The 26,888-nt window shown below is 56.1% G+C and overlaps 2 protein-coding genes and 1 pseudogene across 2 annotated transcripts in view; all 3 read right to left on the bottom strand.

Moving 5' to 3' along the window:
• Positions 1 to 555, bottom strand: part of LOC119248723 (immunoglobulin superfamily member 1-like) — a 15,339-nt gene extending 14,784 nt beyond the window's left edge. The window contains exon 1 of the mRNA XM_037515599.1: positions 439 to 555. Coding sequence (XP_037371496.1) covers positions 439 to 555 — 117 coding nt within the window. The remainder of the gene's footprint in view (positions 1 to 438) is intronic.
• Positions 556 to 1,973: 1,418 nt separating this feature from the next.
• LOC119249710 (leukocyte immunoglobulin-like receptor subfamily A member 5) lies at positions 1,974 to 4,601 on the bottom strand (annotated as a pseudogene).
• Positions 4,602 to 6,909: 2,308 nt separating this feature from the next.
• LOC119248722 (leukocyte immunoglobulin-like receptor subfamily A member 6) lies at positions 6,910 to 24,368 on the bottom strand. Its single transcript, XM_054697532.1, has 8 exons — positions 24,341 to 24,368; positions 24,155 to 24,190; positions 23,692 to 24,000; positions 23,248 to 23,547; positions 22,763 to 23,044; positions 22,192 to 22,491; positions 20,918 to 21,055; positions 6,910 to 7,091 (listed from the first exon to the last, which is right to left on the bottom strand). Exons 1-8 carry the CDS (start codon positions 24,366 to 24,368, stop codon positions 6,910 to 6,912), a joined length of 1,575 nt encoding a protein of 524 aa, XP_054553507.1.
• Between the last annotated feature and the right edge of the window lie 2,520 nt (positions 24,369 to 26,888).

Here is a 26,888-nt window from a genome sequence, read left to right as displayed (position 1 = left end):
GAGTGGTGGTGGGAATTTTATGGGGACCACAACAGTGATGTAAAAGATAGGAAAAAAAATAAATATAAATTAATAATTTTAAAACGTAAAAAAATGGGCAGATGCCTTGGTAGACATTTTTCTTCTATTTCTTCATGTGAAAGATTTTTAATGGAGGTGGAGTTCAGAGAGAGGGAGGGGGTTTCAAGGAACAGTTTCCCAGCAACACTCCACATGTCGCAGTGGATGCCAGGCTCAGCCTGACGCGGCGCTGAGGCCAGAAAGCGGCCCCAGGTCTGAGCCCTCCCGGCGGGCACCACCGTCAAGACCCCAGAGGCAGCCCAGAGACGGCCGAGAGACTCAGAATCAAAACAGGCCCCATCACCCCCCGGGGGGCAGGGCCAGGGCCGCGGGTGCCCCGCTGCGGCGCCACCCCGTCCTACCCGCTGGGTCCCTCACCGGGCCTTGGCAGCGGGCGGCGTCCTCGCGCTCTCCGCTGGGCGTCACTGCCCCCGCGTCCACCCCGCCGCCCGCCTCCGACCTCGGCACCCCGCCGCGCCACGCCCGTCGCACCATGCCACGTCATGCCCCGCGCCACGCCACGCCGCACCGCGCCACCCACGTCACGCCGTTTGTCAGAGTGCGCATGCGCCGTGGGAGGGCTGCCCGGCCTGAAGCTTTTGACTTTTACTGAACCCCCACCACCCGGGACCAGGAGAGCCCCCCACGCGGCTCCAGCCCCGCGCTCTCCTCCCAGTGTCTCTCCACGGCCCCGCCTGACGCTCAATGACATTTCCTCAGGAGACCCTCACGGCCCCGCCTGCGAACAGCTGCCCGGGATCCTGATCATAAGGGAGATGCGGAGCAGCGCTGGGAGGCGCCACCGCAGCCTGGGGGCGCGGAGGCAACAGATGGTGGTGGGCCCGTGAGGAAGGAGCTTTCCCCGCTGTGGCGGGATGCAAGAGCTGCCGCCGCCGCTGGGAGATGCGTGGGGAGTTCTTAAGGAGATAAAATTGGCCTCCCTGGTGGTGCAGGGGATAAGAAACAACCTCTGAAGCTCTCCTCAGCCATGGCAGAACGAGTTCCATCCCCTGCCGCCCAGGAGCTACCCCACATGGCGCGGCAGACCTCGCCTGGCTCCCCGCTGCTCCCCTCAGCAGTGCGTTTCTGTCAGTCGGCCTGTGCTGCTCCCCCCCCCCCCGTCTATGGTGAATCCTCTCACCCCCCGCACCTCTGGCCTGTACCCCAGTTCTTGTGTGCATAAATAAATAAATCTTTAAACACACGCTCGCGCGCACATACACACACGCACGCAAAGTACAGAGGAAAAAAAAATCTTGTCCATAGTGAAAAAAAATGTGCTGGTTCCCTGAGGACAGTGGAAGAAGAAGGGGTGGAGGGGTGGGCAGGCATTGACTCAGGTGGTTGGTGGAGGGAGAGAGGGATGTGTGCGGACGGGGAAGAGTAGATGCACCCCCAAAGTCATCATAATGAGATGTAGCATGTCGGTCCACAGAGGACAGTGTGGTCAGATAAACTACAGTGTGTTGACAGCGTGACTGGATGAAGAGAAACACAAGCTCCCCTTCATACGCTGCTATAAACTATCTCATGAGGTAAAAAAATAGCAAAACGCATAGTAGGACAGCACGTGTGTGAAAAACAGGGGAGGGAGAGGGTCCTCAAGAATGTCCTCCTGGATCGCAGGTGCCTCAGCCCCGTGATCCTTGATTTGTCTGTGAGAATAAGAAGCCACCGTGGGTTTGCCTCTGAAAAGGGCCGCTGGGTGACGGGGGAAAGCAGACAGACCTTTCATGGAGTAACCGAACTTGTACAGAGTCCAGCACATAGACCTGTACAAAATCTAAGCACAAATGAAAGCTTAAAATACGGGGCTAATTATTTAAAGATGAGCATGGAATCTTCCATTATTTTTTCAATAACAAATGGAGAAGAATTTTCTGGACTAGGGTTGATTTTGTTTGATGATTTTAATTCTCAGAGTTGATTTTGTTTGATGATTTTAATTATGTAGTTAATTTGTCTTTCAAAGGTCATAATGATTCATGGGTCCGCTTCTGGGTCCTCTGGGCCCTCCTCCCGCAGCATCTCAGGTCCTTCTGTGGCTGTGAAGAGCCTCCAAGAGCAGGACCCCCAGGACCAGCAGTAAGAAGGCGGCCACACACAGGCGGATGAGGTTCCCCAGCGTGTAGTCCTGGGGGCGCCGGGCTAGGCATGTGGGGAGAAGAAACGTCACAGTTCCACAATGACCAGGGGACCTCCTGTCCGGACACGGGATGAATGTGGGGAGGGTCCTTCTCCATCCGACCTGCCCCTCCCTGCAGGGCTGCAGACTCCTCTGCCCTGGCTATCATCCACTGGGGCCCTGTGCTCTCTAATGCTGCCCCAGGGGACACCGCTCTGGCTCCAGGCTCCTGGACTGGTGGGAAGGCCTGTCCCCCGGTCCCCTGTGCCCGCCTTCTCCTTTAGCGAGACCTGAAGTACCTCCTCTCCGTCTCATCACTCGCAGCCCCTCAGAGTCGCCAGGGGATGGAGCGCCCACACCACGGGGAGCACTCTGCCCTCCCTGACCCCATGTCCAGCTAAGACCCCTTCGCATCTGCAGACCCAACAGCACACGGACATTTCATGTGTATCTGTGTCCCACGTAGAAGACCTAACTAAACCTCTTGGCCAACCGTCAAGAGAGACCATAGGAACACTCTGCAGACGAGGAGCTGGGCTCAGAGGGACGGGGCATGCCCAGGCCTGGCCGGGAGGCGCAGGGAGAACATGCACCCTGCTGTCTGACCCCCGCCCCAGCTTGTTTTTGGTGACTTGGACCTTTTTCCTGTGATAGGACAGGCTGCGCACACAGTCTGCAGGGAAGACCACGCATCACATGTCCCCGCTCTGTTCATCCCGACAGCCCCCCGTGAGTTAGACCTGAGGGCTGGGCAGGTTCTCCTCCGTGACAAGGGGAGACGTGGAGGCCAGAGTCCGGGGAGGCTTCCAGCATCTCCATCAGGGAGACTGGAAATAACTGGTGGACCCCAAGCCCCACCTCAGAGAGCAAGGCCGGGCAGCATCCTCCCTGCTAAGGCCCCTGACCTCCCCCAGGGAAGACCTCTATCCCCCACTGAGCAAGACCCCAGTGACTCACAAGCTTGGGTCCAGGAGTCGGGGGGCTGGCTCCCCAGAAGATCCTGGGAAAAGACAAGAGGGTGGAGGGGCTGGAGCTTCCCCGAGACCCAGAATCTGTTCAGACTCCTCTTGTGTCTACCCTTGATCCCCAAGGTCCCCTCTGACGCCGAGGGAACTCCTGGTGATGGATGGTCAAGGGGAGAAGTGGGAACACACTTGTGTCCCCCAACCCTCTGAGGGTGGGCCAGTCAGGGTGACCCTCCTTGGAACCCTCTCACTCATAGTCAGGAAGGGGGTCACCTGGACAGTACCATGAGCAGAGGGGACATAGCTGGGGACCTTCACCTGAGACCAGGAGCTCCAGGGGCTCACTGGGGAGTGACCACACCTGCGGGGTGCTCCTGTAGTAGCCATAGCACCTGAACAGCCACCTGTGACTGGGGTCACGGGGCTCACAGGGAACAAGGCCCGGAAATGTCCACTGGGGTGTCGCTGTGAGTCCAGGGTTCTGGGAGAAATTGTGTTCTCCTTCCTCAGTCAGACGGAACCTGTCAAATCCATGGCCTGAGCTACACTGGAGGGTCACGTTGCCTCCTGAGGCCACCACAGGGCTCGGCAGGGCTGAGAGGCTGGGTTTCCTGTAGGTATCTAGGAAAGGAGGAGGCAGTGTGTGAAATGGGGACACTCCCACCACATCCCTCAGGGCTGCACCATGAGAGGGGAGACACCCTGAAAGCAGACCCCCCTTCCTGAGGGCAGAGCTTGAGGCTGGACCCATGAGTGTGCTCTCACCCGTCACCACCAGCTCCAGGGGGTCACTGTGCTCCGACCAGCCAGCAGAGGTAAGATAGACACAGTGATATCTCCCTGCACAGTCCTCTGTCAGGTGTGGGATGGGCAACTGGGACCTGTCCCCGGGCTCCAGTGTCATCCGTCTGTCCCAAGACGCTGAGCTTCCCTCTCAATCAAGATGGAACAACTGGGCCCCCCGGGCTCCCTGACACCAGATGGTCACTGGATCCCCCCAGGGGATCACAGAGCCTGGCTCAGCCCAGAGGGTGGGTTTGGGCAGGGCCCCTGGAAGGAATCAGAGGCTGGTCACAGGCGTCCCCACCCCAGTTCCCAGCCCCCAGCCCAGACCCTCCCAGATGTCCCCTCCATCACCCCAGACCTGCTGTCTCCACCCCGAGCTGCCCAGGGGTGGCCCCTCCCCAGTGAGAAGGCGGGACCCGGGACACCTGGGCACAGACTCACCTGCCTGCTCTGGGGTCCCGGGGCCCACACTCAGCCCTGGAAGAGAGGCCAGTGAGAGGCCTGCCCCGCGTCCTGACAGAGCCTCCTCCCGGAGCCTCCCGAGTCCTGGGTCCCCTGACAGACCAGGCCTGGCCGTGGGGTCCCTCCAGACCAGGGCGCCCCTCCCTCCTCACACTCACCCAGGCAGAGCAGGGCCGTGAGGCTGGGGGTCATGGCGTCCTCTCCGTGACCTGGCTGTGGGGCTGGAGGGCCCAGGGTGCCGGCAGGATGGACACATGGGTGGGGACACTGGGGTTGGTCCTCCTGTTGTGGGTTTGTCACATCGCGTCCCCACAGGAAGGGGAACTGCCCCACGAGGCTGACTCTCGTTTCCCCAGGGCAGGGCTGGGCTGAGAGTGGATGTGGGGATGTTCTGACCACACCTGAGGCTTCTCTGCCCCTGAGTTGCTGTCCCCACCTGACTCCTGTTCTTACCGTCTGCATGCACCTGCCCCAGGGCCACGTCTCAGACAGACTCACACTCGTGCCAGCAGACCACCCAGCGCCCCCCAGGCCCCTGGTTAATCACACCTGAAGTCCCTCCTGCCCTGCGGGGGGAGACACAGGCCCAGGTTCCAAGGACCGGACCCGCCATCCCCACAGGCCCCTGCCCTGCTGCTGACGCCTCAGACACTCCCTGCCCCGTCTCCAGTAAACCACTCTGTTCTCGAGGGGTGCTCTGCGGGCCCCACTCCAGGTTGTGGCTAGGGCGCCTCCCCAGGAGGGAGCTCCTGTCCCGTGGTCACGCCTGCCCACGGCCGAGCCTCCGTCTCCCAGCCCAGGAGCGGCCGGAGCTGACTCACGAGGAGATGCGTCCTCTGCAGAAACGGCGTCGTGTGGCCGAGCAGCGCCAGTGTCCCCGCGAGGCTTGTCTGTGCCCCCCCCGCCCAAGGGCTCGGGAAGGGCCTCATCCACACTCACGCCCCGAACAGCCCCGGAGCTTGGGTCCTGCCGCTCTGCCCGTGCAGTGACCGCTCCGGGTCGGGCCCCTCAGCCCCGCAGCCGTCCAGGCTCAGGGAGGGGGCCGGGGCGGCCAAGGCTGCTGCTGTCCCAAGATTCCAGGCTGCTCAGGGGAGTTGGAGAGTCTCCTTAGGAGGAGGCTCTGGTCACAGGGAGTTTCCCCAGGCGTGGGGCGTCTTCACCACTCAGGCTGCTGCAGCCCAGGGGTTCTGAGGCAGCAAGAACCTGAAGTTGGGGAGATTCTCTTTCCCAAGTCCCCTGATCAGCTGCTACTTCTGTTTTGGGGAGCCAGGATCTACTGTGCTGTGGGGTGAGGGGTCAGCGGGCGAGAGGGATCCACACCTCAGCCTGGATCACAGTGCCCAGTGCCCATGCAGGTGAGGGTGTGGGGACGCTGCTGATACTGACAGCCCGAGGCAGCCAGAGCCCCCAGCCTCGTGGAGCCCTGGGGAGAAACCCTTCACCCGCACAGGCTCCTGCAGGAGGGGCCTGGGTGCCTCTCACAGGGACTCCTCAGCCCACAGGAACCCACATCGAAACCACCCCCACAGCGGAGCACACTCAGCTCCAGCTCTGGCCACCTCTGTGCTGGCCCAGCAGGGAGTGGCAGGGGGTGTGGGGGCTCCTCCAGGGACTTAACCCTGGGATCCAGGAATCCTGTGATCCTGTGCTAGGAGAGGCCCTGTGGGGCCTGCACCTCCTCCTGCCATCCGGTCTCCTTCTCACACGTTGGAAGCCACAGCCGTTTTTGAGGAGTCTGTGCCTCTGAGGTCCCCGACTAGAGAAGCAACTGCACGTGGTCCAGGGACCCCAGCGGGTCTCCACGGCACCCCCTGAAGCTCCCACTCTGGCTGCAGACGCCAGTAGTGTGGGGTCTCCAGAGAAAAGGGACAGGGAACTCAGGCCCAGGCTCAGGCCCCGAGGGCAGGGCAGAAATGCCCACAGGAGGCCGCGGGGCTCACTCGGAAATGCCCACAGGAGGCTCGCCAGGGAAGAAGGCTGAGGTCTTGCATGACGGCCGCAGCCCCTGCCGGCTGGAGGGCCTGTGCTCAGTCTCAGCCCCCATCCTCAGCCTCCGGTGCACTGTTCACACGGCACTGGGGGAGGCGCGGAACACAGACGTCCCTCCTCGCAGGGACACGGCCCCCCAGAGAGTGCCCCTCTGCCCGAGGCTGGCTGGGAATCCCCACTCTGTGGCTCCCTTTTCAGAGCAGGTGTCAGGTGTGGAGCTGCCACTCCTGGTGATCCCCACGCCGGCTGGTGGAGATCTCCACGGTGGCCCGTGCCCACCCCAGCCTGTCCTGGACCCGCACCTACCGCCAGACCCCTTCTCCGGGGCCCTGGCCGTCTCCCCGCACCCATCCACCCCTCAGGCCTGGGAACCCTCCTCTGGTCCTGTTTCGCGCCAGCTGCGGGCACTGTCTAGATCTTGCCCCAGGGAGGGCAGGGAGGGTGTCTCAGGTGTGTTAGGGTTTTAGGGAGAGACAGAACAAGTCAGGAAAGAGGGTGTCCCATCCACCATGAGCTCGTCTCTCATGGTCGAGTTGGCAGCACGACGCGCTCTCGCTGCAGCTCCCGGCAGACAAGCAGCGGGTGCTGGGGCGGCAAGTCCACTCCCGACGGCAGCGGTGAGAATTCACCCTCCGATCCGCGCGCCAGGGAAGAGTCTGCGCACACGGACAGGACAGCGCGGCCCAGAAGGCCGGTGGGCGGTCCTAGGGGAGACAGGTGCTGACTGGGTGTCACCCTGAAAGTAGCTGTGATAAGGGATGAGTGAACAGCACCCACGGCCAAGGCACAGTAGGAAGAGCTGTGAAGGCTGGTGGTAAGAGCCCAACATGGTAACAGCAAAATAGGACTCCGTTTCCTCCCCCCGAAACAGGGCAGGGCAGGGCCTGAGTTTCAGAATCGCGAGGATTTTCCTGCCCGACCCGGGCCGCGTGGAGGCGGAGTGGACGGAGCTGGGCGGCCACCGCGGGAAGAGGACACGGTGGGCGGCGCCGCCCCCGCTCTGAGGCCGCACCCCGAGAGCTGGCAGCAGGCAGGACAGCTCCTTCCAAGGGCTGCTCTCCAGGGTCCCACATAGCACCTGTGACTTCTGCTTTTTCAGAAAGCGCGGGCTGTTAACCCCAGTTCTGGATCCCGGTGCCCCCCAACCCCCTTAGCCGGGTGAGCTCTTGTAGCTCTGGTCAGCATCCCGCGGGTTAGTGGGGGACAGGATGAGCTGGGACAGGAGGAGTTTCACACTCTCGAACCTCCTAATTTCAACTGCTACTCCGAGGCTGGGAACGCGCTGAAGAGCAACTGTGTTGTCTGAGCGGGGCGGACGGGCTGCTTGGGGGGTTGAGTTGCAGGGAAGGGGGCTGGATTCCTGTCTGGACCTATGTCCGGCACGGAAGGCCTGTCCACACAGGAAGTCTGTGCCTCCCTCCTGGGTCTCCATGTGTGTCCTTGACATGTGAAATCTCTCACAGCTCCAGCAGGTCTGTCCTCCAGTGGCCCTGCGTTCTTGACAACTTTTAGGGTTCTGGTTCTTCTAGGGGGTGAACGGCATCCACTGGAGGCTGAACTGTCCGGTGGCCTCGGCTGACATTTCGGCTCACCTGCTCACATGGAGCCGGAAGCCTGAGGCCCTGGTCTGCTCTGGAGCTGCTGAGGCCCAGGGACACAACCCCGGGGGCAGCAGCCAGCACAGAGCAGGGGCCAGAGAGGGGACCTGGACTTGGAAGGGATGGCCCAGGGCTGTGGAGGGTCACAGCCCAAGGAAGAGGTGCCTAGGAGAGCTCAGGCAGAGCCGCGTCTTTGGGAAGGACTTGGGGTCCTGGGCTCAGCCAGGAGCGGTCTGATGGGGCTCAAGGATCTGCAGTCAGTGGTGTGACCTCCTGGGATGGGTGGGGCCCAACTCCAGGGCATAGACCTGAGGCTTCTCTGACCTCATGCTCAAGGCCCTGTGGTGACTTTGTTCAGGGAGAAGACAATCAGCCTCAGGCACCTGCACCCCTGCAGACACGAGGCCAATGTGCTTTACGATTCTGGCCTGAACCCCACCTCTGCCTGGTGCAGGCCTAGTGTCCCAGCCCCACCTGGCACCTCTGAGACCTAAGCGCCCAGACCCAGCCAGTGCCCAGGGTCAGCGCTGGGAGTGCCTGCAGGTCTGGACCCATGGCTGCCGGGCAGGGCGGCCTCACGTGCTGCGGGCCTGGGTCTGCGGCAGAGCAGCCTGCTCAGCAAGCACAGCCCTTCCCGAGAGGCACACCAGCCTGGAGTCCCAGACCCAGGAGGGAAGTGGCAGCCACGCTCTGGTGGACTCTCGCCTTCTCCAGACACCATGTCCCCAGGGCAGAAGGCATGCAATGGGGAGGGGGTGTCGGACACAGCGAGCATGGGGAGAGGGCGGGGCTCAGGGAACAGGGTAGAAGCCACCAGTGGTTCCTGAGGAGGTGTGAGGTGGGAGGGAAGCCTTTGTGGGTTTTTAAGTGAAAGGGCAGTTCAAAGGGAGCTGCAAAATGTTGCTTGTCAGGAAACAAAGCAGTGATGAATGTGCACAGCTGGGGAGGATCAGCAATTCTCTGGCGTTTCTTTAAATTTTGTGCACGATATCGTTGCCTTTGGTCCCTCCGTTGCCCAGTTGCTGACCACCCTGCACTCAGCTCCCATTCCAAGCTGGCTCCTCAGCTCCGGGCGCCTTCTCTCCGATCTCAGAGAGGGCTAATAACAGCCCAGTCTCTCTTCAGCAAGCCGCTTTGGAACTCCATAGAGGATTCCTGACTAGACCAGGATCCTGCTTTTGAGTCCCTCAAATTTTGAGTAATTTGACTTTAAAGCAGCATCAGCTGTTCACTTTATCTGCAGCTCCAGGTTTTGGTAAGAGATCAGATCAAGTCAAAGTGCACAACCACCTGGAAGCGTGTTTTTTGTGCCACTGGGCACTGCTGTGTAGTCTTTCTGCTGTGCCATGTGGGTCAGCTCCCCGGCTGGGATGGAACTCAGGCCTCAGTGGCTGGCGACACCTTGATAACGCTAACACAACTCCTGCCACCAGATAGGCCCAAACAGAATCAAGATTAAGGTGTGCCACGGAGAGTGTGTGCAAGGACTAGATGGGAGTGTTTGGACGGAACCAAATAGCATTTGCACGATAGTAACAGCTGCTTTGAGGCTTCATGTTTAAATAGTCTTTTAAAATGCAACAGAGGGGCCTCCCTGGTGGCGGGAGGGGTTACACATCAGCACTATGGAGCTGTCCGCAGCCACTGCAGCACGAGTTCGATCCCCTGCTAGGGAGCTACCCACATGGTGCAGCAGACCTCTCCTGTCTCCCCACTGCTTCCCTCAGCAGTGGATTTCGGTAGATTGACCTGTTCTGCTCCCCACTCTGTCTCCTCTCACCCCCATACCTCTGGCTTACACCCCAGCTCTTGCATACATAAATAAGCCTTTTTTAGAAACAATAAAACGCAACCGAACGCTAATAGCAGGCCTTCTGGAACAGGTTTCTAGCTTTTCTTTGCAGTGAGCATGAGACACTTGCGCCCCCTAGTGGCTCCCGGGTAAGGTTCCGTTTTAAGCCGAGCCGTCCAGGGTCTGACCCCGTGAACACCCACCTCCCATCACAGCGACTCGGGGCTCTCCTAGCCAGGGCGCCGCGACCCGACATCCTGGACGGCACAGTCGGTGGCGCCCGGAGTCGTGGTCTGCAGGTCCCGGTGTGTCTTTGCTGGGAGAGCCTGGGGCACCTTTGTGAGCAGCCAGGGAGCGTCAGCGAATACCTGAATAAGACGGTGGGCGGTTCTGGGGGAACCGCGAAGAGCGAGGACAGATCCAGTAACGGAGGGACGCGGAAAGGAAGAGGGGTCGGTCGCTTTGCACCCCACGGGCCCCGCGGGTTCAGTGCAGCGGGTCAGGGAGAGGGCGTGAGGCGCCAGGGGTGAGTCACGGTGTCTGCGTGGGCTGGACACTGCGGCCTGGTGCGGGGGAGGAAAAGTAGAACCTGGGGAACTGCTCTCTGTCCACCACAAGGGAGGTTCTGGGGTCACAGCCACCAGGGCAGCTGCACCCTGGTCTGGGCGAAGCCCCCGTATCAGGGTGTGATTCAGGGGCTATCTGTGAAGCCAATTACCCCCCTAGTAGCCCCAAGGACCCACTAAGTCCCCACTCCTTGCCCAGCAGGCAAGTTCAGGAGGCTTGAATAGATGAGGCAAGCTATACGGTTGCCACGGAAATCGGGCCATAAGACCCAAGGCCTCACCAGAAACAGCAGACCAGCTCCAGGAATGCAGAAGCAGGACCAGGGCACATTCCCTACTGAAGACCGGTGCCCCAGACCAGACATCCCAGCAGATAACTAGTGCAAAGCCATGCCCAAGTTAGAAAGTTCCATGAAAACAGAGTACACAAGAGACCCTCAAATCTTTCTTCACAGGCGAAAGTGTATCTCCCATCTCACCCCGCTCCCTTTCAGGGCACTTCAATAAGTCAACCTGCTTCGTCTTCCACTCTGTCTCTGATGAATTCTTTCACCCCAGTATTAATTAGACTGCCATAGTTTCCATGACTCCTTCTTTGCATCCAATTAATTGGCTAGAGTGGCTCAAGAGAACTCAGGAAAGCCACTTACATGCTAGATCCCTGGTTTACTTGCTACAAGAGAACATACTCAGGAAGAGCCAGATGAAGAGATGCACAGGGCAAGGGACGGGGGGATGTTGCAGAGCTCTGTGCCCTCTCTGTACCACCCTCTGTGCCCCTGTACCACGGTCCTCAGCTCTCCAAAGGTCTCCAGCCTGGGATTTCTCTGAATCGCCTTCTCTTGGATTTTTATGGGGGCATCATAACTCAGGCATGAGAATGATTAAATAGTTGTCCAGTGGCCATTGATTCAACCTCCGGCCCTTCTTCCCTCCTAGGAGATCAGGGTGTGGAGGATGAGAAATACTAACCCTCTGATCACGAGGTTGGTTCTCCGGCAATCTGCCTCCACCCTTAAGTGGGACTTAAAACCACCTCATTTGCAGTAACAAAAGACTCCTTGCTCACTCAGGAAAGTCAACACTTAGGAAATTCAAGCATTTTGGGAGCTGTGGGCCAGGCAGTGTGGAGGAAGCTCAAACATACAAGAGAAATTTATATTTGGAAGGAAGGGGGGACAGCGTGGGAACAAAGGTTGAGGGGGCGCCACGGTCTAGGGTAGAGGAATCTGGGTGCTTGGATGGTGGGGGTGGGATGGAAACATACATCTGATGCGGTATGAACCTAACCCCCTAAATCATGTACAGTGTTGTAAACCGATGTCACCTCAATAAGGGGGGGGTAGGGAGAATGCATAGTAGGAAATCTGCACACCCATTGTTTATGGCCTGTCTGCTCTGAGCTAATTTTCCGGCCCGAGGACATGTCTGGAGGGGTGTGGGGAGCAGTGCTATCTGCAGGCCACCCTCAGCACCGGGGGCCGAGCCTGAGGCCAGGTGTCCAGGAGGGCGATAAGGAACTCTGGGTGGACATCACCAGCTCCTGGCAGCAGAGAAGCCTGCCCACTGCTGGACTGCCTTTGGTCAGCGCACTGTAAAGAGCCAGCTGTAGATGAAATGCGAAGGCGGCTTCTTTAGGGTGTTACCCCCATCTTCCCGGTCACCGGCTGCCAGATTGAAGAGCATCTTAAAGATTCAATTCCTGTTTCCACTTTATTGGCATTTGGCAGTGACAGGTGGCCTGAACTCCAGCCTTCTGGTTACAGAGGCTCAGCAAAATAGACTTCTACTCACCAGGCTGGCCTGCGACAGACACCACTGAGTGTCCAGTCTGCAGCAGCAGAGACCACCCTGAGCCCTGGTGTGGCACCGTTCCCAGGGGTGATCTGGCAGCCACCCAGTGGCGGATTGATGACAATGGACTCTTCATCATGGAAGGGGCAGTGCTTCGTCCTTACTGCAATTGACACTTAATCTGCATATACGCTTGTCTCTCCTACACACAATGCTGCTGCCAAAACTACTATCATCAGACTTATAGAACAGCTTGTTTGCAACTATGCTATCCCACACAGCATTGCTTCTGACCAAGGAACTCAATTCCCAAAAAAGTGGGGCAACGCACCCACGCTCATGGGATTCACTGGTCATGTGTCCTGAGGACTGGCTTGACAGAACAGTGGAAAGCCCCACGAGAAACCCTGTCACAGTGTCAACGAGGTGACAGTACCTTGCAGGGTTGATGCCAGGGTCTCTACAAGGAACAACTGTATATTACACACAGTCAGCATGGACTATATGTGCTGGTTTTGCAATAATCCCGATTCATTCACAAGTCTAGGATTCGTGGGATAGGAATGGAAGTGGCATCACTCACTACACCCCTAGTGTCCCCCCAACGAGACACCCACCCTATTGCACCCAGCAGTACCCAACTCCAGGAGAGTGGGTTCTGCTGTTGCTGTCCACTGTGCTGACTGGGGCCTCGCCATTAGATTCTTGTTTCAGCACCATGGTCAGAGTCTACAGGAGCCATATCTTTCACTATTTGAGGGTGTTCGGTTGGCAAGTTTGCATAAACTGAGTCCAAAATAGCCTCCATGCAGTATTCTGACATAATATTCAGTCAGAGAATGCGTTGATATTGATTCAGACTGCCCGTGCGTCTTGAACAGAGATGGAATTCAGATCCTCGGGATGTTGGCCCCTCCTACACACAGCATGGCAGCCACAGAACAGACCAGGGTGTGATATAACGTGAGCTCCCCCTTCCCTCCCAAGACTATCTCTTACCAGACCAGTGCAGGACACAGCTGCTGGGCATGAACAAAAGCTAGCAGACTTGGGGTCACACCAAATTCTTTGCAAAACTTCAACCTGCCTCTTGCTAGCTCTGTGTATTTGGGAAAGTGACTTTGCCTCTCTGCTTTTTTTTTTTTTTTTGGCTTAGAAGAACTGGGGTGTAGACCAGAGGTGCGGTGGGGGGGGGGTTGGGAGGATTCATAAGAGACAGAGTAGGGAGCAGAACAGGCGGATCGATGAAATGCACTGCTGAGGGGAGCAGCGGGGAGACAGGAGAGGTCTGCTGCACCGTGTGGGTCAGCTCCCTGGCTGGGCATTGAACTCAGGCTGTCGTGGTTATAGTGCTGAGACTTAACCCCTAGGCCAGCGGGGCTGCCATAATCACAGTGATATCTCCCTGCATAGTCCACTGTCAGGAATGGGATGCGGAACGGGGCCTTGTCCCCGGGCATCAGTGGGGTCCCTCTGTCCCAGGGCACAGAGCTTCCCTCCTTATACAGACGGAACTCCTGGGCCCCCAGGGTCCCCTGACACCAGATGGTCACAGGTTCCCCCCAGGGGATCAGAGAGCCTGGCTCAGCTCAGAGGGTGGGTATGGGCAGGGCCCCTGGAAGGAATCAGAGGCTGGTCACGGGCATCCCCACCCCAGTTCCCAGGCCCCAGCCCAGAACCTCCCAGACATCCCCTCCATCACCCTAGACCTGCTGTTCTCCACCCATCACCCTAGATGTCCCCTCCATCACCCCAGAACTGCTGTCTCCACCCCCAGCTGCCAGGGGTGGCCCTCCCCAGTGAGGAGGCAGGACCCGGGACACCTGAGCACAGACTCACCTGTCTGCTCTGGGGTCCCGGGGCCCACACTCAGCCCTGGCCTGACCCGAGTCCTGACAAAGCCTCCTCCCGGAGCCTCCCGAGTCCTGGGTCCCCTGACAGACCAGGCCTGGCATGGGGCCTCCAGACCAGGGTGCCCTCCCTCTTCACACTCACCCAGGCAGAGCAGGGCCGTGAGGCTGGGGGTCATGGCATCCTCTCTGTGACCTGGCTATGCAGATGGAGGGTCCAGGCTGCCGGCAGGATGGACACACAGAGTGGGTACAAGGAACACTGGTCCTTCCTGTCACGGGTTGTCAAGTCATCTCCCACAGGAAGAGGAACAGTTACAGGGCAGGGAGAGGGGCAGTCCAAACCCTGCAAACCTGCATATTCTAAATGGGTTCTGCCCTCCACCACATCAACACAAAGCATATGAGACTTTAATGGGAAGGAACTTCCATACAATTAGGAAACAGGACAGGAGAGGTAAAGAATCTAGTTTCTAAATCAAGCTCCCAAAGTTGCCCGTCCCCTCGTGGATAAAACTCCATCCAGATGGCATTGGCCCAGAGCAAGGCCCCAAAGCCTGCCACAGTCTAAAGCATCTTCCAGTGGGGACCCACAGAAAAGGATCTGAAACAACCAGACAAACCCAGAAGGAAAAGAACAAAATCAAGGTAAAAGCTGCCACTGTCCCCTCCCCACAGGTCTCACCCACATCCGTGTCACCCAGTCCACGACCAAAAGACAAGCGCATTTTCTTCATGTGTCTCTCGGCTCCACGTGCCTCCTCCAGGTCTCCTTCTGGCTCCATCCTGCTTCCTTCCTTCCTCAGTCTCCTCTGCAGCTTCTTCTCTCCCTGCTCAGCTCCACCCTCCCTTGGGTGGGGCAGAAAACCTGGAACCTCCCCCTTTCCTGGGGACCACCCTGTTACAATCTCCCCTTTTAATTTTTATTCCACCATCTCTATGGTGGCACAGATCTCAGGGTGTGGTCTTAGGAGACAGTCTTTTTTCAGGGTTACAATGTGTGTAAGAGAAGCAACAATTAGTCAGCAGCACTGTCCATGAATGTCCAGGATGAGAGTTTCCATTGCTGGAAGATAGTCCATTATCCAAGCCAAAAGGAAAAAAAAATCTGGAGCATTAGCTAAACAAGACAGCAAACATATCAAAATCACAGGGGAAAAAAATCTTAAAATTGGTTCAACTTATGCAAAAACGAATTCTCTCAACCTCGAGCCCAAACTTTTTAACAGCATAGCAAAAGTTTGCAAACTAAATCTACTTTTAAACCATTTTACCTATTTTTGCATAAAATCACAGGGCAGAATAACTAAACAGCAATTTCAGCTGGCTTTGTTGGAATACTCCATATAGGATCAGAGCGAACCGTTGGCATCCGGTCCATGTAGGCTTCAGGAACAAAGCTGGTCTCATCAGACTCCACCTGGGCTTTCCTCTTCTCGAGGGTACCAGGACTTTTTTGTTGGCCGGGTTGTCCAGTCCTGCCAATGGAGGCAAGCTTCCTCACCTTCTTTGGAAGTCTCTGGAACCCTACGAACAAAGCAAACAGGTTCTCCTCTTCTTGGTTCAGCTCTGCTTCAACTTTCTGGAAGAACTCCTCTCAAAGCCACACAATGAAACTCATGTCCAATTTTTTTTTTAGTTTAAGCAGACAAAATCCCTATGGAAGTTATGCAAAAACAGACTCTGAGATAAGTAGCAAAAAAGAAATTGCTACCACTATTTGTATGCTGTGTTGGTTTCAAGGTGGGGGGAAATGTGACACAAGTTAGCTTTGCTGGAAAAAAAATCGCAACCTTCCTGCAGGTGCTGGTCACTCCAAACAAAAAAAAAAAAACTTTGTGGATTCAAAACAAAATGCAAAAAATTATCAGTATTATGTCAAAGAATACTTTGAAAATACCAGGTGTATTCAGTCCTGTGTAGGAAATTTGTACTCTCAACAGTTCCATCAATAGGAATCTGTTGAGGTCTTTTCTCCCTATTTTTCAGAACAATTTCTGTCAATAAATAATCGAAGTGTACAATAGTACAAGGTGACAATCCCCATTGAGAATTTACATGCAGATCAGGTACTGAGAGGTTTTATACACATTTTAGAAAACCAGTGTTAACATTTCTGTACATGCCAAAGTTTTACCATTTTCCCAAGTGACGATGCTTCCCTTCCAGTGTTACTTCATTGGATAAGCCAAATAGGACAAATTCATCTAACGCCTTTCCCAGGAGGAAAGGGAGAAACTTTGTGGAGTGTCCCAGGAGCTCTACTGAGGTTCCACAAAATTTCCTTGCATCAGCCAAATGACAGGCTACCAAATTTGTGCTTGAATTTAGATTTCTGGGCAGCTTTGCCATAAATATCAGGAAAAATAACAGAAACAACAATGTTCAATCTCTATGAAGGCAGCGGCTTAGTTCAATAGTACAATGTTAACAATGAAACCATAACCTTTGTGTTTTTCTCATAACTGGAGACTTTTTTTTTCAACGTCTATGCGCACCGTGTCTACCAATTTTTCAACCTCTCGAGGCCAAGACAGACAGAAGGACATACAGACATACAACATATAGACAATGACAGTTTTTTTTTTAGTTATGCCATGTGGAATATCTTATATAACTGCAGTTTTACTCCATCGGCTCAGAAAAAAGGGTCAAAGTCCAAAAAAAAATGTGGAGTGTTGCTGGCAGAAAACAGTTTCCAGTTGTCATCCTACAAACCTAAGACTTTGGAAATAGGAAGGAAAAGTTTTATTAATCACAAGAGTTACATGACCTTGTTTATCACGTTAGGGTTTTTAGTGTTGAAGACTTTTGATTAGAAGTCAATCCTGGGGTATACTGCACAGCAACTGAAAGAGCAAAATAACGGTTCACTTTTAAGTAAAAGGAGTCATCTCTTGTTAGCCACCAAGCAGGCAGTCCGTGGGTTTCCTGGAATAGAACCTGAAAAACAAAATCAAAATATCACTAATTAACTTTCAATTAAAAGGAGTCATCTCCTTACTTCTGTTAGCCACTCTGGGACAGAAGCTGAAAGAGCAGATTCAACATCTAAGCACAGATGACACCTCCCCCCACTAGGGAGCGACAACAACAACACAGGCATGAAAACCTGGTACAGTTACACGATGCACCCTAAAGAGTGCTTTCCACAACTGACCTTCCTCAGTAGGAAGCAGAAACTTAGAATCTTGTCTTACACTAGTAATTGAACAAATCCAGGATTCAAAATGGCAAACATGCCCAAAACAAATTGTGTAGACAAAATTCACAGCAGCAAATCCTTTCATACTCAGACTAAATCTTGTTAATTTTTCTGATACAGACTTTGCAAAAATTCACGTTATCTCCAAGAATCCATCAAGACTACCAGCATTACCAGTTAACTTTTGTTAACACCCAGGCATACATTTGCTAATTTAAACACCACTGCTCCACAGTTGACTTGCAAAACCCCTCAGGCAGAGGTCAGGAAGTAGTCAAAGTCAAAGGAATATAGCACTGAAGAATCATTATTGCCTTTAGAAATGCTAATGAGACAGCAGAGATTACAAAAAGAAAAAAAAAGTTCCAAAGTCCTAGCAACAAGAACCTCTGAATTTTACAAGAGCCCGCCAAGTGGTCTCAGATACCATCTTTGATCTGGCCACACGGTCCAATGTACAGCCTAATCTTGAGTAAAACTGTTGCACAGAACAATTTCCACAAAATCAAATGTCTTAGCAAGTCACTACCAACAAATTACATAGAGACACACAGATCTTCACAAAGCCCAAGCCGGTCTTTCAACAGCAAATCTACATATGATACAAACACACCAGAGAAACCAAAAATCACATTTGCGCTTATGTAGCCAGTGCCAAGGGAAGCCCAAGTTCCCCATGGGGCTGACTAATCATGCATGGCTCTGTCCTAAATCACGTTGGGCGCCAAATCTGTTACAGGACAGGGAGAGCTGCACACCACACCCCGCAAACCTGCCTGCTCTAAATAGCTTCTGCCATCCGCCGCATCAACACAAAACATGAGACTTTTAATGGGAAGGAACTTTAATACAATTAGGAAACAATACAGGAAAGGCAAAGTATCTAGTTTCTAAATCAAGCACCCAAAGTTGCCCGTCACCTCGTGGGTAAAACTCCATCCGATGGCATTGGCCCAGAGCAAGGCCCAAAGCCTGCCACAAGTCTAAAGCATCTTCCAGTGGGGACCCACAGAAAAGGGTCAGAAACAACCAGACAAGCCGGAAGGAAAAGAGCAAAATCAAGATAAAAGCTGCCACTGTCACCTCCCCACAGGTCTCACCCACATCTGTGTCACCCCATCGGACCAATAGACAAGCGCAGTTTCTTCACGTGTCTCTAGGCTCCATGCGCCTCCTCCAGGTCTCCTTTTGGCTCCATCCTGCTTCCTTCCTCAGTCTGCTCTGCAGCTTCATCTCTCCCTGCTCAGCTCCACCCTCCCTTGGGTGGGGCAGGGAACCTGGAACCTCCCCCTTTCCTGGGACCACCCTGTTACAGAACTGTCCTCAGGGCCCAGCTCTGGTTCATGGGAACAGCAAATAGAACTGGTGTCTCCTGAGATGGCCCTTCCTGGGAAGGGAGACCCAGGGCACGCCCTCCCTCAGAGCCTCCCCTGGGTGTCCTCACCCTTTGCCCGTCCATCAGCACATCCTGTGGTCTCACCCTGGACAGGGTCCCCAGTCCCTGGAGTTGCTCAGGGAGGGACCCTGCTGCCTGCAGAGCGGAGGTCACGAGGCCCTTGTTACCATCCACCTGAGTGTCAGGCCAGGTCACAGACGACTGCCCAAGGGGACACTCAGGGACACAGGGGAGACCAGGCCTCTCCTGCCTGAGTGTGGCTTCTCTGTTCACAGTCCCTCATGGCTTCTTTTCTTGCAGCAGCTCCACCCTCACCATCCTGGGGAGTCACTCCTGCCCCCTGGGGCTGACGCCCCTCCCTTCCTGGGACTTTGGCCTAAAATTTATGGGACAGCCAGTGGGTTAGAACCTGAGCAGTTTAGGGAAATTGTCCTTTAAATCATTGTTTGTCTACAACCCACTCACCGAGTGAACTGAGCACATTCATGGTCAGATTTCTTTCCCATTTGTCAATGTTACCTCATTGTTTATTTGCTAGATTGGAAGCTGATTTTTGTCTCTTGGTCACCTTTAAGTTTTCTTACTGGCCTATGACCAAGTGTGGGTTTGTTTGACGAAGAAAAACATCTGTAAGATGAATCCACACACAATAATATATTCAAAGTGGATTAAAGATGTAAGAACGAAACCATAAAACACTTCAAAGTAAACATGGCGACACCCTCCAGGACAGCCCAGAGCCAGCCCCAGGGACACAGCCCAGCAGCAAGGGCAAGGGGAGCAGATAAACCAGCAGGATGAAGTAAACCAGAAACTTTCTGAACCTCAAAGAGAATCACGGAGATAAAGAGGAGCCTGCAGAATGGTGGACGATAGATCCCAGCACATATGGGCTAATCCCTAATATACACCCCAATCCAAAATGGGCAGATGCCTAGATAGGCAATTTTCGTTTATTTCTTTAGTGTGAAGGATTTTAAATGGAATTGGAGTGGGGGGGGGAGAGAGAGAGAAAGATTCAAATAATAGTTTCTAATAGAACTCCAAATATGGCAGTGAATGCCAGGCTCAGCCCGAAGTGTGGTGCTGAGGCCAGAAAGCTTGCCCCAGGTCTGAGGCCCCTCCTGGCAGGAACCACAGTAAAGACCCCAGGGACAGCCCCGAGAGCTGAGGGAGAGACACAGTCAGAGACGGAAGACGGGGATGCAAGAGCTGCCACCTCCATGGGAACCAGATGGAAAGTTCTTAAGGAAGTAAAAATGGAAATTCCATCATTTGCCAAAGAGAAAAACCGCTACAAACAGGCTCACGCACTCTGAAGTCCAGAGCAGCTGCTGGAAAGGCCAAGGCGTGACCCACCGTGACTCCCGCCAACAGCCTGATGGCTACAGACGTGGCGGGGAAGTGCTCAGCGGCATATGACGCAGCTATTAAGCAGATGAAGCAGCGCCTTTAGGAACAGAACGGATGGAGCTGGCAGCGCTGCACTAAGTGAGTAAGTCAGATGGGAAAGTCATACGGGAGATCTACCCGAACTGCGAAACAGAATGACAAAACAAGCAAAGAGACAAAACGCACACTCTCAAATGACAGCAAAAAAAAAAAATCTTGTCCATAGTGAAAAAAATGTGCTGGTTCCCGAGGGACAGTGGGAGGAAGAAGGGGTGGAGGCGTGGGCGGGCACTGGCTCAGGTGGTTGGTGGGGGAGAGAGGGATGTGTGCACAGGGGGAAGAGTAGATGCACCCCCAAAGTCATCATAATGAGCTGCAGCATGTTGGCCACAGAGGACCGTGGTCAGATAAACTAGTGTGTTGACAGCGTGACTGGATGGAGAGAAACACAAGCTCCCCTTCAGACGCTGCTATAAACTATCTCATGAGGTAAAAATAGTGAAGTGTCTAGTAGGACAGCACGTGTGTGGAAACCAGGGGAGGGAGAGGGTCCTCAGGAATGTCCTCCTGGATCCTAGATGCCTCTGCCCTGTGATCCTCTTTCTGTGAGGAGAATAAGAAGCCACCGTGGTGTTTGCCTCTGAAAAGGGCCGCTGGGTGACGGGGAAAAGCAGACAGACCTTTCATGGAGTAACCGAACTTGTACAGAGTCCAGCACATAGACCTGTACAAAATCTAAGCACAAAGCTTAAAGAAGTGGGCTAATTCTTTTAAAAAGGTTCGGGTTTATCTTCCATACTTCTTTGAATAACCGAAGAGAGAAATATGCTGGACTAGAGTTGATTTTGTTTGATGATTTCAATTTTCAGTGCAGTTCATTTAGTCGTTCAAAGGTCATAAAAATTCATGGATCCGCCTGTGGGTCCTCTGGGCCCACCTCCTGCCACATCTCGGGCCCTCCTGTGGCTGTGAAGAGCCTCTAAGAGCAGGACCCCCAGGACCAGGAGGAGGAAGGCGGCCACGCCCAGGCGGATGAGGTTCCCCAGCGTGTAGTCCCCGGGGGGCCGGGCTGGGCCTGGGGAGAAAGACACACAAAGGTCAGAGCACAACACACCAGACCCCGGTGTCTGCCTGACAAATCTGACAAGCTGGTAACTGGCAACAGGAATAGCGGGAAACACCAGGTGACACTGAGGTGGGTCCTGACCCCGCGCAGGACTCATGGAGGATGGCTGGAGGGGGAGCTGATCTGGCTGCAACTGGTCACATGGAAATCCAGGGGGAGCCCTGCTTGCTCCTCCCCCTGACAATGACAACCACTGTTCCTAGAAACCGGACGTGACTGCAGGGAACCGAAGACCCCGGATGGAACTTCTGGACCTACTTTCACAGGAAGTCACAGACTTGGAAATTCAGAGCTTACTGAGTCTAGACATCCAGGATGCACTTGACTTGGATGAGAGGACAATGATTCCCGATATGGATAAGTTTTAACAACGAGCTCAGTGCCAGAAGGTTCAGCCAATTCCTGCTCCGCTCATGCCTCCTGGGGCGACCACAGCCCCTGACCTGAGTGAGCCCCTCCTGCTCCCGCGTGGGCTGATCCACACATGCAAAGGACCAGGACCCCGGCTCAGCACCAAATAGTGCTGACACGCCTGCGCTGTCCCATGTCAGCTGGGCTGTTGTCGGGTCCTCCACAGCGCCCAGCAGGCACCGTGACCCCAATAATGATGCGTCACACCCTCCAAAAGTGCCACCTCCATGCCCAGCCTGTGTGGGAACACCCTTCTGTGAGAGGGAATGTGAACAGGAGAAGCTGGGACCCCGCCCGGGATAGGGTCACTCCTCCTGTCTCCTTGTGCCGAGAGGCCTCTGCTGCCCACAGCGTGAGTTTGTCCCGAGGCTGCGGGGCTTCAAACTCATGATGCTGGACAGGGACAGGACAGGGCGGGGCTCTGAGTCTCCTGCCTCTACTCCCTCCTCTGTGGCTGCTCCTCTCCCTCGTCCTCTCCCCCTGTACATACCAGCCCCTGGGGGGGGGGGTGTAAGGCAGGAGGGGGTGAGAGTCACTGTCTTTCCCACCCTCTGTGGCTCCATGCCCGGGGTTCCCCTCCCAGATGCGTCTCCTTCCAAAGCTCCAGAGGCTACTGGAAAAGGCTGAGACTACGGGTCTGGACCCTCCACGGACATGGGGTGGGGGCTCCTCACCTGAGACCTGCAGCCGCAGGGGGTCACTGGGGTGTGACAGCAGGAAGGGGGAGGCGCTGTGTGAGCTGTAGCACCTGTAGGTGCCCCCGTGGGCTGAGGTCACAGCCCTGAAGGTGAAGAGGGCCTGAGAGGGGGCAGCTGTGTCCTGCAGACGCAGGCGCTGGGGGGACGCAGGCGACCCCTCCTTGGAGAGGTAGAAGGTGTCCGAGCGGGCGTCAGAGCGACACTGCAGGGTCACGTCCTCCCCCGGGGACACGGTGGGCCCAGGCTGGGCTGAGAGGGAGGGTTTCGTGTCCATTCCTGGGGGGAGGTTTGGTGTTAGAGACCCCCCAACCCCACACCCCTGACCTTGCGCCGAGGGCCCCTGTCCTCCGGGGCCTCTGGGACGCCCGGTCCTCCACTCCTGTGTGGGTCTCTCTATGTCTGTGCCCCTCACCCCCCTTTCTCGCTCGTGCTCCCTGGACCACTGTCCATCTCGGCCTCTGCCAGGACCCTCCCCCTGGACACGCCACCCCAAGGTGACCTGGGCCCAGGCCTCAACAGCCCATCGGGACACAAGGCGGCTCCTCACCTGCAATCAGGATGTCCAGGGGGGCGCTGGGGGCCGACCACACGTGGGAGAGGTTGTGTCCCCCGTAGCACCTGTACTGGCCCCCGTGGGTGTGGGCGACAGGGCCCAGGGGGAAGTCGGGGCTGTGCTGCCCGTCCAGACGCTGGGGGCCCCTGTGCCCCTCGTCCTTGGTCAGAGCGAACCTGCCAAAGCCCGTCCCCGAGCCGCACCGCAGGGTCAGGCTGTGTCCAGACAGCACCAGGGGGCCCGGCTGCGCCGACAGGGAGGGCTCCCCGTACGCTCCTGGGGACACGGGGACAGTGGCACTGAGGGTCACCCCACATTGCCCACTGGGCAGCGCTGAGTTCTCACTGTCCCTCCCACGCCCCTGCGCTGTGATCTGGACCCAGGAGTCCACGTCACTGGCCCACGTCACCCCCGGCTCCCCGGGACACGGGCTTAGCCAGTCCCTGGGCCTGGAGGGACGTGACGAGGTGCGGCCTCACCTGTGACCTGGAGACGCAGAAGGGCGCTGGGCGCGGACCACATGAGGGGGTAGGAGTGGGGATTATAGTAACATCTGTAGGTGCCCCCGTGGGAGGGGCTCGAGGGGCCCACGGGGAAGAGGGCCTGGTGTCTCCCCTGGAGAAAACTTGAGTTTCTTTGTCGGGGCGGGTCTGAGTCTCCCTCCTTCAGCAGATGGAAAGTGCCCGATATGTTCTGTGAGCTGCAGGCGAGGGTCACGTTCCCTCCTGCGGCCACCACAGGGCTGGGCTGGGCTGAGAGGGAGGGTCGGGGCAACACTCCTGAGGGAGAAGTGTGTGTGTTACAGGGGGACCATCACCCCAATACCCAGTGAGGACAGAGGGTGAGGTCCCCTGAGCCCGCTCTTCTTCCCTCTGCCCGTGAGGGGGAGCCCCAGCGGGAGGGGACCCAGTTTCCCCACTTACCGGTCACCACCAGGTTGAGGGGGTCACTCCTCTCGGAGGAGGCGCTGGTGCTGTTTTCGGAGGCGGCGCTGGGGCTGCGGTAGACGCACTGGTATCGTCCCGCATCGTGCGCACTTGTGTGTTCCCTGTGGAAGCCGACCCTGTCGCTGGAGCTGTGTGGGCGCTCCGTCTCCACGGCTCCAGAGACCCTCTCTTTGTACAGATGGTAGACCTGCGCCTGCTGAGACCCCTGACACCAGAGGGTCACAGGGCTCCCCACGGGGACCACGGGGCCTGGGTCGGCCCAGATGGCGGGTTTGGGGAGGGTCCCTGCAAAGGAGTCCGGTGAGTGTCGGGCTGCCTCTCCCTCAGTTTCCCCAGCCGTCACTCAGCCCCTCCAGGCAGGTCCCATCGCCCACACCACTGTGCTCCCCCCACTGTCCGGGGGCCCTGGGCTGAGGCAGGAGGTGTGGGGAGCACTCACCTGCCTGGACCTGGTCCCGTGGGCCCTGACACAGTCCTAGAAGAGAGGCCTGTGAGATGCATCCCCCCGCACAGGGGAACTCCAGGCCTGGCTGGGCCCTGAGGGCTGCTTAGATCCAGGGCTGAGCACATCTCCTCTCCCCAGCGTGCTGCCCCCACGAAGCCCCCAAGTCCTGGGGTCTCAGACCTGGGAGAGGGGACCCAACCCTCCTCATTCTCTGAAGCTCACCCAGGCAGAGAAGGGCCATGAGGGTGGGGGTTGGGGTGCTGCCTCCCATGGCCCTCAGCGGTGCAGACGATGTGAGCCCAGCAGGGCAGACAGATCAGGGGTCTTGACTACTTCTCCATGCGAATGACAGGCAGGGTTCCTCTCCTGGGCCCTCACAGGTAGGGAGCAACCCTCTGCAGGGTCTCTCTCTTCTTTCCCTGAGGACAGGCCACCGGGGATCTGTGAGTCTCCCCAAGTCCGCAGGCTCTCCTTCCCTTTTTGGCAAACCCAGGCCCAGCAGGCAACCCAGACCCAGAGGAGGAGGTCAAGGACACTGGGCGGGGCCTGGAGTCAGATCACTTTCAGTTCTAATTTCCTTCTGCCCATTGCTTACCATTTTTTTTAAATAAATTTTATTTTTATATTCCCCATACAATTGCAACCCCCTTATTTTGACCCCAATCCCTCCCCTCCCTCCCCCAACCCCCATAGAGTGTCTCTGGTTCATAGTATTTTGTTGATTTTGATTTTCACTTTCTATAGTTATTCATTTTCCTGGTCCATTATTTAGGTTTTCTAGATTCCTGCTATGAGTGAGACCCTCCGGTATTTTTCTTTTTCTTTCTGGCTTATTTCGCTGAGCATGATCCCTTCCAGCTCCATCCAAGTTGCTGCAAATTGCATGTGTTTCTTACCATTTTTTAAGTATATCTTCAGATGCCGCCACCCTGTGAGTACAGTGGCGAGTGCCCTGGCCTCCTTCAGCCTTTATAGATGCTGCGTGGAGTTGGAAAGCTCTTCCTCTCCCGAGCTTCTCTAGATGCAAGTTTTCGTCTTTGATTCCTTCCCCAGACTTCCAACGTCCCTGAGCAGTGACGTGTTCAGAGAGTCCCTGGGGAGGCTGGCGGCCCCTTCCCTAGACTCACCACCTCTGGTTGTGACGACAGAAACATGCGCGTATGGTTGATAACTGGCAACAGTTTTAGAAATTGGCAGGAAAAGCGAGGGCAGTGAGCATGAGTAATACCTGGACATCCAGCATCTGAGTCACGGGGTGCGGGACCTTCAAGAGAAGGGGAGACCAGGGGCAGACAGGGTCGGCGCAGGTGTGGGGGGGACAGCATCCTCTGCCAAGAAGCAGAGCATCCTAAGAACTGGGCCATCAGGTGGCTGGGCCTGCTCTCACAGGGCTGGCCGCCCTGGGAGCACACCTGGATGGTGTCTTTCAGGTAACAGGTCATCTTAAGTTGCGGTGCTAGCGAGCTGATGGCTGATGGAGAAGGCCTCCCGTGAAGAGAATGGACGTCGGATGTCGTGGGGATGACAGAGTGATAGAATCCCAACATTACTCCAACCCTAATCACGAGCGATCAGTATCCTAGATGGTTCATTAGAATTTTCACGTAACCCCTATATGAATCCTACAGCACAAACCCTTCAAGCTGTGTGGGGGGGAAGGCAAGAAGAGTCTCATTTTCATGGTCTGTGTGGTTTGGAAAGTCACTGCAGTGGTGAAATACTCGGAGAGCAGCCCCTGAGATGCCCAAGTGGGGTGATGGCAGGATGTGGGGGTGGGGTCGCCTGGGGTCAGTGTGGGTTGTTCGAGGAGCTGCTTTCCTGGGGCTGTTCTGACTCACTCAGCTGGACCATCAGCCACAAGCAACATCAGATGAGATTCTTGGATCTTACTGGAGAAGGAAGAGGCCTGTGAGGGCTTGTGCAAGAATCACCGGCAGTAGATAAATTTGTTGCCGACGAGACAAAGCACCTCAAGAGGAAGTGGGCCCTGCAGCAGGAGGCCCAGGTGGAGGCTGAGGTGGGGGTGCCTGAAGCTCAGCTGTGGCTGTGGGTGGGCCAGGCCTGGAAGGAGGGCAGGCAGGTTGGGTGTTCCTGGCATGTGAGCTAGGAGGGGGAGGGGGTGGGGACTCTTCCAGGAGCCTTGCTGACTTGGGGTGCCAGCAGGGCCCTCACAGGAAGAAGACCAAGGGGAGCAGAAAACTGGGGGATGTTGTAATCTGGTGCTGACCACAGGGCAGCCGCCCCTCATTCCTGGCCTAGTCACAGAGCTTCTCCACCCACTTCCTCCCTGACTTCCCGGAGTCTCAGCCCCTCTGTCCATCTCATCGCCCAAAGCTCTCCCTCTTCGCATGCTCCTGCCTCTGCCCCTTCGACCCTTCGTCTGCCGCGAGTGCTCCGTTCGCACCTTGGGCACAAGTGCTAGCTGGGGACAATTGCCGGTTTGGTGCGTTTCCTTGCATCCCTTCTCGCCATCTGAGGGCCTGGAGCTGCCGTCACTGTCGTGATGAGTCGTGCTATGAACGCATTGGCAGAGGGGTTGGATTATTTGTAATTTCATTTCTGATTTTTTTTTCTCTTTTGGATAAAATGTGATTCCAGTGACGTCACTGACAACATGTGATGCATGTGATGGGACACCCATGCACACTCCACAGTGACCTTCACCCACAGCCAATTTTCCACCCTCCCATCTTAAAGGCAGCCTGGTAGAGGCAGGTGTTCGCCAATC

The sequence above is a fragment of the Talpa occidentalis genome, unplaced genomic scaffold, assembly GCF_014898055.3.
Source record: "Talpa occidentalis isolate TD23 unplaced genomic scaffold, MPIMG_talOcc4v2.1 talOcc4.17, whole genome shotgun sequence".
In the NCBI taxonomy this organism is placed as follows: domain Eukaryota; kingdom Metazoa; phylum Chordata; class Mammalia; order Eulipotyphla; family Talpidae; genus Talpa; species Talpa occidentalis.
Note: the sequence above shows the minus strand (reverse complement) of the source record. Positions and strands in the feature narration are given on the sequence as shown.